General features: G+C 46.9%; 1 protein-coding gene across 6 annotated transcripts in view; it reads left to right on the plus strand.

The window, feature by feature from the left end:
* The window catches only part of agtpbp1 (ATP/GTP binding carboxypeptidase 1), a 410,793-nt gene that overhangs the window by 155,405 nt on the left and 243,121 nt on the right, over positions 1-12,267 (plus strand). For all 6 annotated transcript variants that reach the window (XR_015078056.1, XM_085985173.1, XM_085985187.1 and 3 more), the window contains 2 exons: positions 3,879-4,010; positions 4,527-4,620. Coding sequence is in view for 5 of the 6 variants with exons in the window: in XM_085985173.1 (XP_085841299.1) it covers positions 3,879-4,010; positions 4,527-4,620 (226 nt within the window). In the remaining variant the exon portion in view is untranslated. The remainder of the gene's footprint in view (positions 1-3,878; positions 4,011-4,526; positions 4,621-12,267) is intronic.

Genomic DNA, 12,267 nt, shown 5'->3' on the forward strand with positions numbered 1-12,267 from the left:
TCCTGCAACTCCCTGTTTAAATCTCACCATTTAGGTTCCATCTCTCCCACAGTATTGATACAGCCATTGATAGAATCACGAACGGTAATCTCTGTGACTGTGACCATGGTGTATTATTGCTTGTCTCACATCTAGTCTTGGATGAGCTGCAATTTCCTCCAGCTAAACACTAGGAAGACTGAAGTCATTTTTTTTCAGTCCCCTCGCCACTGACTCCACCCCAATCCCTGGCCACTGTCTTGGGCTGAATCGGACTGTTTGCCACCTTGGTGTCCTATTCGACCCTGAGTTGAGCTTTGGCCCCCACTTTTTCTCCATCACAAAGACCGCTAGCATCCACCTCCTTAACATAGCCTATCTTCACTCCTATCACAGCCCATCTACTGCTGAAACCAGCATGCATGCCTTTGTCACCACTTCACTCAATTATTTCAATACTTTCCTGGCAGGCCTTGCATCCCCCACCCGCCGTAAACTTCAGCTAATCCAAACCTCTGTTGACCACACCAAGTTCTGCTCACCCTGGCTTTGCCGATCTACATTGGCTCCTTGTCCCTCAACGGCTCAAATTTAAAATTTGCAGCCTTGTGCTTAAATCCCTCCATGGCCCTGACCATTCCCATCACTGTAACCTTCTCCAGCACTACAACTTCTCCTCCCTCCCCAGCCCACCCCCGCTTGCCTAAAATCTGCATTCCTTTAACTCTAGCCTTTTTTGCACCTTCTCCTCTCTACACTGCGTATAGTCTCTCTTGTGTTCTATATGCTAAAATCATGGCGGATTGCCACATTAAGTTTAATACAGATCTAATCGGACCATGAAGAGAGTCATAATTTGATTTAGGGTTTATTAAAGCTTTCTTCAAGTGGAAATGCTCCAACAATGAAAGGTACTAAGTGAATTTAATTTAAAGGAAAAATTACAATCCTATATTACATTACATTTTATGTGATGCATTAACTAGCTGATACATTATGAATGAGTTGCAAACAAAACATCAGCTAAATTCTATCTTGCCTGTTATCTCAATACCTTGAACTAAGCCTTGGTGAATCTTTTGCAGGTCTGGTCTTGGTTCTCCGTGTCAGTTCTCTCGATCATTGACACGCTATTCCATTTTTGATTTTTTTTAATTATTGGGTCACCAGCTCCTGGTCCTGTTCCCCTCAGCTGTCAGCCCTGTCTATGACCACAACCCCTCATTTAATCAGTTGAGCTTCTAAGGACTTCACTCAATGACATCAAGATATCAATGCAAACTCCTCCACATCACCTGCCTTCCACTAAATTAATCATCTTTCCATAAAGTTGAATCCTCCAGCAATAAAGTGATCTGAAAACAGAATTGAAAGAGCTTTTAAACTACATAACTAGTTTGCATATTATTCAGCATGTTGTGTACAGAATTCTGTGCTTCAGTTTTGGATCAAGATATGACTTTGTATATAAAGAGAATTGTCTGTATTGAGCTATTTTGTACTCATTTAGTCCATGTATTTGGCTGACGTGTAAAATGTTATCCTTTATGGGTTATTCAGTCAATCACACTTGCAATTGAACCTCCCTCTTTAATAAGATGCTTTATTTTCTCTTTATGCACAATAGATGGCGCTTATGCACAAAGATGTTTAAATCTGCATTTATTGCCTGTTTTATGGAGCTCATGAAATTTTGGTTACTTGGGTTTCTTTTACAGTATAATTCTGCAAGCATGTCTCCCAAAGAATTTGCAAAGGAACATTAATGTATAAATAATATTATGGTCAGCACATCTATAGTACTGCTTAATATTTTAGTGAAATATGATAGTTATAGAAAATTCAACATTGATTTTGAAATTTTTGATCATGGTGATTTGGCAACTTAGTGCACTTTTGAATTGTTTATGGCTTCTTTACACATGATGCCAGTGGGAGGACTTTGCTCTGAAAGTCAAGATAATGAACCACCGGCTTGCAAATGTCAACTCTTTCAGGATTAAGGGAGATTAGCAAATAGTTTACCATGATTAAATCTTAATATTCATTGCAAGGTCCCCAGATGGCTCGGCTAGTTAAAGTGGCCAGTAGCTCAGCCAAATGGACTAGAAGGGCCCAAGGCTCGATCCTTAGTATGTGCTCTTGGCTTGGGTGATTAGGAGATTCACATTTGGCCTCAGCATGCCTAGGTTAGTGGAGAAAAATCAGCCAGGATTCCTACTCCTTATTAATATTCAGCGACTTTTACTGGATGTTTACCTGTGAACGCTGGGCAAGGACAGTACAGACTTGGTTGTGATACCCCCATGGTTCAATATCCTTCCAATATGCACTGACTAGGCTCACAAATGCCTGGTACCTGTTTCTTTAGGAAAAAACGTACATACCAAACATACAAGAATGGACAGGAAAAGACTATTTCTTCCATTAAGCCTGTCCCATCCTGGCATGGTGTGCCCTCTGCACACTATCACTCCCGTACTTCCCCCCCCCCCCCCCCCCACCCCCTGCTTTGCAACCACCCAATCTCCTGGAAGAGGCACAAAAAAACAGGGGAAAAAGAACTTTAGACCAGAAGGAAATTCCAAAAAGTGATCAAGCAAGCTCCAGGAGACCAAAGTGACTGGATGACACAACCCAGTGACCATATCTATCTCATCAAGGAGAGGAGTAAATAGACAGAAGGAGAGAAAATAAGTCGGTGCTAAATGTTTTCCTACACCCCTCATGCCCTGTAATATGCTTGTCGTATGTTAAAATGTGGTTGGATTTGCAACAGTTGTTGCCAAAACATGCCAGTTCTTTGCTGATTAGAGTTTATTGCCGTCCACCTGAGAAGGCAGACAGGGCCTTGGATTAACATCTCATGCAAAAGACAGCAGCTCCAACAGTGCAGCACTCCCTCGGTACTGCACTGGAGTGTCGGCCTAAATTTTTGTGTTCAAGTCTCTAGAGTGGGACTTGAACTCACAACCTTCTGACTCAGAGGCGAGAGTGCTGCCATGAGCCAAGGCTAATATAGGCCAGACTGGGTAAGAATGGCAGATTTCCTATCCTAAAGGATATTAGTGAACCAGTTGGGTTTTTATGACAATTCGACAGCTTCATGGTCAATTTTACTGGTGCCAATATTTTATTTCCAGTTTTTTTTTAAGAACTGAATTAAAATTCGCAAACTGCCACAGTGGAATCTGAAGTGAAGATATGTGGTAACCTCAATAATGGCAGTTCCAAAAAGAATCAACAAGTTTACTAATTATTGTTAGATATAGCCACACCTGCAAATCCAATGAGACAGCAATTGTATCTTTCCATTATAACAACATCTTTGAGCTTTCTTTTAAAGAAGCATAATCACAGGAATGAAAGTATTATGAAAGTTACTTGTTTTTCACAGGAATTGCTAATGTAAATTTTAGTGAGTATTGACTCCCTGCGCATTTTTAGAAGGGGCTAACTGCACTTATTACTGGTGTAATGAGAAAGCAAAAGGAGCGTATAGTTTTGTGTGTAAAAATGTGTCAAAATATGTAGAGTTAAATAGGATTCTAACCTCTGCCAAGAAACTATTTTGTCTGAATAAAATCACTCCCGCGTCTAGCATGGTACAGTCACCTTTTCATGTAAGTGCTATGTAATCCTTACCTCCTATGAGAATCACCAGTTTCCCCAAAGTCATCATAAATGACATTGTCCTCTGACATCTGAAAGTTTAATTTGAACAAAATCTTCAATACACGTTGGAATGATAAATATATTACAAAATTGCACAATGCTCATTTGTCATTCTAATTAAAAGATAAGTCAGAAATCTATTGAAAAGATCTAGAAAAAAATCTGGGCGATGATATTTACTGAAGTCCATAGTACATTATTATTTCTTTTGTTTTCTTGAATAGACAAAAAGTTTGGAGCCAAAGCCAGAATTAATGGAGCCTTGGGTATAACTTTAAGTTTAGTGAAACAAAACCTGCAGAACAACAAGCTGATTTTACCTTGTCTGCAGCTGCTGCGAGTTTATTCCAGCAACGGTAAGTATTGAGTACAGCAAGTACGCTTATTGCTGCATATGCATACAGCATTCATTTAAATGAATATTTCACGGAGTGACTCAACAGTGTTCACCTTCATGGGTTCACACCCAGGCATTACTTGCATCTGTCTAAAGTGATCTGGACATAACAAGGAAAGGGGAAAAATTGGCAACTAAATTGACAGCTGTTAAAAATGTTGAAACCATTGTACTGTATTATGTTGGACTCGGTGGGGGAGCGGGCTATCATGATATTTGTCTGTTTGTGATTTGGGTTTGGACTTGGCTCAGATGGAATGCAACCATATATGTAAATGCAACTTAGCTTCAATGTAAAAATCAAAATAGATCAGAAGAAATTCTAGTTTGTTCTAAGATTAATTGTTACATACATTGTCAAAATGCACTATACACTATTCATATCTTTTAGATTTGTTTTTGAAACATTGCTAGAATTTATCTTATAATAGTTGCATGGTGTTGTATAGTTCATTTTAGCCACTTATTTTTTCAGCTGTCAATGCCGTATCCTTGGGTAAAAATGGTGTTGTGGAACTTATGTTCAAGATTATTGGTCCTTTTAACAGGAAGAACACAAGCCTTATAAAGTAGGTACTATAATAAACTGTTCATTTAAAACATAAATTAACTGTATATGGAAGTAATTTTTAAAGTACTGTACCATTTTTCATCCTTGTTGTTTTTTTTTATCTTCGTTCCTGGGATGTGGGCGTCGCTGGCAAGGCCAGCATTTATGTCTGGAGTGTCAGCTGTGGCTCAGTTGGAAGAACACTCGCCTCTGGGTCAGAAGGTTGTGGGTTCCCACTCCAGGGACTTGAGCACATAAAGCTAGGCTGACACTCCAGTGCAGTGCTGAGGGAGTGCTGCACTGTTGGAGGTGCCGTTAAACCGAGGCCCCATCTGTCCTCTCAGCTGGATGTAAAAGATCCCATGGCACTATTTCAAAGAAGAGTAGGGGAGTTATCCTTTTCCTTCTTTCCTTTCCTTCTTCCTATCCCTAATTGTCATCTGTCTGAGGCTGAACCACACTGTTCGCAACCTTGGTGTCATATTTGACCCTGAAATAAGTTTCTGACTTCATGTCCGCAGCATAAAGCCAATTACATAGGTATGAGGGGCGAGTTGGCTAAGGTAGATTGGAAAAATAGATTAAAAGGTATGGCGGTAGATAAGCAGTGGCTAGCATTTAAAGAAATATTTCATAATTCTCAACAAAAATACATTCCATTGAGAAACGAAACAACTCCACGGGAAAAGTGATCCAACTGTGGCTAACTAAAGAAATTAAGGATAGCATTAGATTGAAAGAAGAAGCTTATAATGTTGCAAAAAATAATAGTAAGCCTGAGGATTGGGAGAGTTTCAGAAACCAGCAAAGGTTGACCAAAAAATTTATAAAAATGGAAAAAATAGAATGAGAGAAAACTAGCAAGAAATATAAAAGCAGACTGTAAGAGTTTCTACAAGTATGTAAAAAGGAAGAGAGTAGCAAAAGTAAACATTGGTCCCTTAGAGGCTGAGACAGGAGAAATTATTATGGGGAATAAGGAAATGGCAGAAACGTTAAACAAAATTTTGTATCTGTCTTCACAGTGGAAGACACAAAAAGCATACCAAAAATGGTGGGGAACCCAGGGTCTAATGAGAGTGAGGAACGTAATTAATATAAGTAGAGAAAAAGTACTAGCGAAACTAATGGCACTAAAAGCCAACAAATCCCCTGGACCTGATGGCCTACATCCTAGGGTTCTAAAAGAGGTGGCTGAAGAGTAGGTGGATGCATTGGTTTTGATCTTCCAAAATTCCCTAGATTCTAGAATGGTCCTAGTGGATTGGAAGGTCGCTAATGTAATGCCGCTATTCAAGAAAGGAGGGAGAGAAAAAAGTTAGCCTGACATCAGTCATCGGGAAAATGCTGGAATCCATTGTTAAGGAAGTGGTATCAGGGCACTTAGAAAATCATAACATGATTAGGCAGAGTCAACATGGTTTTATGGAAGGGAAATCGTGTTTGACAAATTTATTAGAGTTTTTTGTGGATGTAACTAGCAGGGTAGATACAGGGGAACCAGTGGATGTAGTATATTTGGATTTCCAGAAGGCATTTGATAAGGTGCCACATAAAAGGTTATTACAGAATTTGCTGATGATACAAAGCTAGATGGGACAGTAAGCTGTGAGGAGAACAGAGTCTGCAAAGGGATATAGATAGACTCAGTGAGTGGGCAGTAAGGTGGCAGATGGAGTATAATGTAGGGAAATGTGAGGTTATTCACTTTGGTAAGAAGAATAGAAAAACAGAATATTTTTTAAATGGTGAGAAACTTTCAAATGTTGGTGTTCAGAGAGATTTGGGTGTCCTCGTACAAGAAACACAGAAAGCTAGCATGCAGGTACAGCAAGCAATAAGGAAGGCAAATGGCATGTTTTTTTTAAATTCGTTTATGGGATCAGGGCCTTGCTGGCAATGCCAACACTTATTGCCCATCCCTAGTTGCCCTTGAGAGGGTGGTGGTGAGCTGCCTTCTTGAACCACTGCAGTCCATGTGGTGATGGTACTCCCACAGTGCTGTTGGGTAGGGAGTTCCAGGATTTTGACCCAGCGACGATGAAGGATCGGTGATATACTTCTAAGTCAGGCTGGTGTGTGACTTGGAGGGGAACTTGGAGGTGGTGGTGTTCCCATGCGCCTGCTGCCCTTGTCCTTCTAGGTGGAAGAGGTCGCGGGTTTGGGAGGTGCTACCAAAGAATCCTTGGTGAGTTGCTGCAGTGCATCTTGTAGATGGTACACACTGTAGCCACGGTACGCCGGTGGTGGAGGGATTGAATGTTTAAGCTGGTGGATGGGGTGCCAATCAAGCGGGCTGCTTTGTCCTGGATGGTCTCGAGCTTCTTGAGTGTTGCTGGAGCTGTACTCATCCAGGCAAGTGGAGAGTTTTCCATCACACTCCTTACTTGTGCCTTGTAGATGGTGGAAAGGCTTTGGGGAGTCAGGAGGTGCGACACCCGCCGCAGAATACCTAGCCTCTGACCTGCTCTTGTTGCCACAGTATTTATGTGGCTGGTCCAGTTAAGTTTCTGGTTAATGGTGACCCCCGAGGATGTTGATAGTGGGGGATTCAGCGATGGTAATGCCATTGAATGTCAAGGGGAGGTGGTTAGACTCTCGCTTGTTGGAGATAGACATTGCCTGGCACTTCTGTGGCACGTATGTTACCTGCCACTTATCAGCCCAAGCCTGAACGTCGTCCAGGTCTTGTTGCATGCGGGCATGGCTGTGATGATTGACCTTCAACCACCACAACCATCTTCCTTTGTGCTGAGTATGACTCCAGCCAGTGGAGCGTTTCCCCCCGATTCCCATTGATTTCAGTTTTACTAGGGCTCTTGATGCCAGACTCGGTCAAATGCTGCCTTGATGTCAAGGGCAGTCACTCTCACCTCACCTCTGGAATTAAACTCTTTTGTCCATGTTTGGACCAAGGCTGTAATGAGGTCGGGAGCCAAGTGGTTTTGGCGGAACCCAAACTGGGCATCTGTGAGCAGCTTATTGGTGAGTAAGTGCCGCTTGATAGCACTGTCGACGACACCTTCCATCACTTTGCTGACGATTGAGAGTAGACTGATGGGGCGGTAATTGGCCGGGTTGGATTTGTCCTGCTTTTTGTGGACAGGACATACCTGGGCAGTTTTCCACATTGTCGGATAGATGAGAGTTTTGTAGCTGTACTGGAACAGCTTGGCTAGCGGCACGGCTAGTTCTGGAGCATAAGTCTTCAGCACGATAGCCGGGATGTTGTTGGGGCTCATAGCCTTTGCTATATCTAGTGCACTCAGCCGTTTCTTGATATCACGTGAAGTGAATCGAATTGGCTGAAGACTGGCTTCTGTGATGGTGGGGACCTCGGGAGTAGGCCGATATGGATCATCCACTCGGCACTTCTGGCTGAAGTTGGTTGCAAATGCTTCAGCCTTGTCTTTTGCACTCACTTGCTGGGCTCCACCATCATTGAGGATGGGGATATTCTTTGAGCCTCCTCCTCCCCCTGTTAGTTGTTTAATGGTCCACCACCATTCACGATTGGATGTGGCAGGACTGCAGAGCTTTGATCTGATCCGTTGATTGTGGGATCGCTTAGCCCTCTCTATAGCATGCTGCTTCTGCTTTTTAGCATGCATGTAGTCCGGTGTTGCAGCTTCCGCAGGTTGGCACCTCATTTTTGATGATCTACATTCGTTGTTGAACCAGGGTTGGTCCCCTGGCTTGATAATGGTAGAGTGAGGGATATGCCGGGCCATGAGGTTACAGATTGTGGTGGAATACAATTCTGCTGCTGCTGATAGCCCACAGCGCCTCATGGATGCCCAGTTTTGAGCTGCTGTTCTGAATCTAACCCATTTAGCATGGTGGTAGTGCCACACAACACGATGTAGGTTGTTCTTGGTGTGAAGACGGGACTTTGTCTCCACAATGACTGTGCGGTGGTCACTGCTGCCAATGTTGTCATGGACAGATGCATCTGCGACAGGTAGATTGGTGAGGACGAGGTGAAGTCGGTTTTTCCCTCGTGTTGGTTCACTCACCACCTGTCGCAGGCCCAGAGTGGCAGTTATGTCCTTCAGGACTAGGCCAGCTCGGTCAGTAGTGGTGCTACCGAGCCACTCTTGGTGATGGACATTGAAGTCCCCCACCCAAAGTACATTCTGTGCCCTTGCTACTCTCAGTGCTTCTTCCAAGTGGTGTTAAACATGGAGGAGTACTGATTCATCAGCTGAGTAGGTGGTAATCAGCAGGAGGTTTCCTTGCCCATGCTTGACCTGAAGCCATGAGACTTCATGGGGTCCGGAGTCAATGTTGAAGACTCCCAGGGCCACTCCTTCCCGACTGTATACCACTGTGCCACCACCCCTGGTGGGCCTATCCTGACGGTGGGACAGGACATACCCAGGGATGGCGATGGAGGAGTCTGGGACATTGGTGAAAGGTATGATTCTGTGAGTATGACTATGTCAGGCTGTTGCTTGACTAGTCTGTGGGACAGCTCTCCCAATTTTGGCACAAGTCCCCAGATGTTGGTGAGGAGGACTTTGCAGGGTTGACTGGGCTGGGTGTGCCATTGCCGTGTCCGTAGCCGAGGTCGATGTCGGGTGGTCCATCCGGTTTCATTCTTATTATTTTGTTTCGTAGCGGTTAGTTACAACTGAGTGACTTGCTAGGCCATTTCACAGAGCAGTTAAGAGTCAACCACATTGCTGTGGGTCGGGAGTCACATATAGGCCAGACCAGGTAAGGACGGCAGATTTCCTTCCCTAAAGGACCATTAATGGACCAGATGGGTTTTTCCGACAATCCGAGAGTTTCATGGTTACCATTACTGATACTAGCTTTTTATTCCAGATTTATTTAATTAACTGAATGTTGGCCTTTATTGCAAGGGGGTTGGAGTATAAAAGTAAGCAAGTTCTGTTATAATTGTACAGGGCCTTGGTGAGACCACACCTGGAGTACTCTGCACAGTTTTGATCTCCTTATCTCTGGGAGGATATACTTGCCTTGGAGGTGGTGCAATGAAGGTTCACTAGATTGATTCCTGGGATGAGAGGGCTGTCCTATGATGAGAGATTCTGTAGAATGGGCCAATACTCTCAGGAGTTTAGAAGAATGAGAGGTGATTTCATTGAAACACACAAGATTCTGAAGGGGATTGACGGGGTAGATGCTGAGAGGTTGTTTCCCCTGGCTGGAGTGTATAGAACTAGGGGCCATAGTCTCACTAGAAGGAGACACCGCGGGACACGCTCACTGGAAGGAGACACCGCGGGACACGCTCGCCGGAAGGAGACACCGCGGGACACGCTCGCCGGAAGAAGACACCGCGGGACACGCTCGCCGGAAGGAGACACCGCGGGACACGCTCGCCGGAAGGAGACACCGCGGGACACGCTCGCCGGAAGGAGACACCGCGGGACACGCTCGCCGGAAGGAGACACCGCGGGACACGCTCGCCGGAAGGAGACACCGCGGGACACGCTCGCCGGAAGGAGACACCGCGGGACACGCTCGCCGGAAGGAGACACCGCGGGACACGCTCGCCGGAAGGAGACACCGCGGGACACGCTCGCCGGAAGGAGACACCGCGGGACACGCTCGCCGGAAGGAGACACCGCGGGACACGCTCGCCGGAAGGAGACACCGCGGGACACGCTCGCCGGAAGGAGACACCGCGGGACACGCTCGCCGGAAGGAGACACCGCGGGACACGCTCGCCGGAAGGAGACACCGCGGGACACGCTCGCCGGAAGGAGACACCGCGGGACACGCTCGCCGGAAGGAGACACCGCGGGACACGCTCGCCGGAAGGAGACACCGCGGGACACGCTCGCCGGAAGGAGACACCGCGGGACACGCTCGCCGGAAGGAGACACCGCGGGACACGCTCGCCGGAAGGAGACACCGCGGGACACGCTCGCCGGAAGGAGACACCGCGGGACACGCTCGCCGGAAGGAGACACCGCGGGACACGCTCGCCGGAAGGAGACACCGCGGGACACGCTCGCCGGAAGGAGACACCGCGGGACACGCTCGCCGGAAGGAGAGACAGCGCGGGACACGCTCGCCGGAAGGAGACACAGCGCGGGACACGCTCGCCGGAAGGAGACACAGCGCGGGACACGCTCGCCAGAAGGAGACACAGCGCGGGACACACTCGCCAGAAGGAGACACACCGCGGGACACACTCGCTAGAAGGAGACACAGCGCGGGACACACTCGCTAGAAGGAGACGCACTATAAGGTGGTCGGGGCCCAGGAGCGAGGATGAGCCCAGCAGTGAGGTCGAGGCCCAGGAGTGGCGCAGCGTGAACCAGCAGTGGGGTCGGGAGGACCACACTGCAGCCTATGAAACCCAGGCAGAGAGGACCTGCGAAAAGGAGGGAGGAGGACAGTAGCAGTATGTTTGTGTGTGTGTGTGTGCTAGGCCGATGTAGCAGAGCCTGGTCTCCAATCGTCTTGGATCCCCTTGCCATTGGACCAAGACCTTGCTCTGTCAAGCTCGTGTGGTAGCTGGTGTGCAACTGCCACCCCACGTTAAAAGAATTCATGCACAGACATTTTCCACCCGTTAAAATGAAGTTCGGGAGCTGGAACGTCCGGATCCTCATGGACAACCCCAACAGCGACAGACCGGAACGCCGTGCTGCTATCGTTGCCCGGGAGCTCAGATGTTTCGACATAGACATTGCCGCCCTAAGCGAGACCCGGTGGGCAGGGGAAGGCCAGCTCAAGGAGCAAGGCGATGGTTACACCACCTTCTGGAAAGGCAAACCTGAAGAACGCCCCCTACATGGGCTAGGTTTCGTCATTAAAAATGAGCTAGTTGAACGTCTCAGAGACTCCACTTGTGGAATAAACGAGCGCCTCATGACTACGGCTCACCCTAGCCCGGAACCAGTGCGCTAAGGTCATCAGTGCATACGCCCCAACACTGGAAGCCACAGACGAGACCAAAGAGGAATTCTACTCCAGCCTCGAACAATCCCTGTCCAGAGTCCCAACAGGCGACAAGCTGAACCTCCTTGGCGACTTTAACGCCAGAGTTGGAAAGGACACAGACCTCTGGGTAGGTGTGATCGGCAGAAGCGGGTAGGGAAAGCCAACTCCAGTGGTACCCTCCTCCTGACAAAATGCTTAGACTATGGCCTTGTCATAACCAACACCTTGTTCCATCAGAGACACAAGTACAAGGCTTCATGGCAACACCCTCGCTTCAAGCACTGGCATCTGCTGGACTAGGTCATCGAGTGAGGGACCGCAAGGACGTCCGCATCACCCACGCCATGACAGGAGCTGACGACTGCTGGACAGACCACCGCCTAATCCGCTGTCATCTCCATCAATGTAGCCCCAAAGCAGCGGCGGCAACAGAAGCAATGCCGCAGGAAAATCAACGCTGGAGCACTCAAAGGCCCTGCTAAGAAAGCCCTATTCAGCCTGCGCCTCACAACCAACCGGACGACTCCCAGTGATTGAGATACAGAGTGTCCACAGCGCCTGGTCTGCACTCAAGGCCTCCATAATCAGCACCTGTGAAGAGACGCTCGGTCACGCGACCAGGAAACACCAAGACTGGTTCAACGAGAACGACCAGGAGATCCAGGAGCTAATCAGCCGCAAGCACAAGGCATTCCTGACCTGGAAACAGCAACAGAACTCAAGAGCAAGAAAGCAGCTCGAC

This window comes from Somniosus microcephalus, chromosome 1 (genome assembly GCF_052327205.1).
Source record: "Somniosus microcephalus isolate GS21.2 chromosome 1, FLI_Smic_1.0, whole genome shotgun sequence".
NCBI classification, from domain to species: Eukaryota; Metazoa; Chordata; class Chondrichthyes; order Squaliformes; family Somniosidae; genus Somniosus; species Somniosus microcephalus.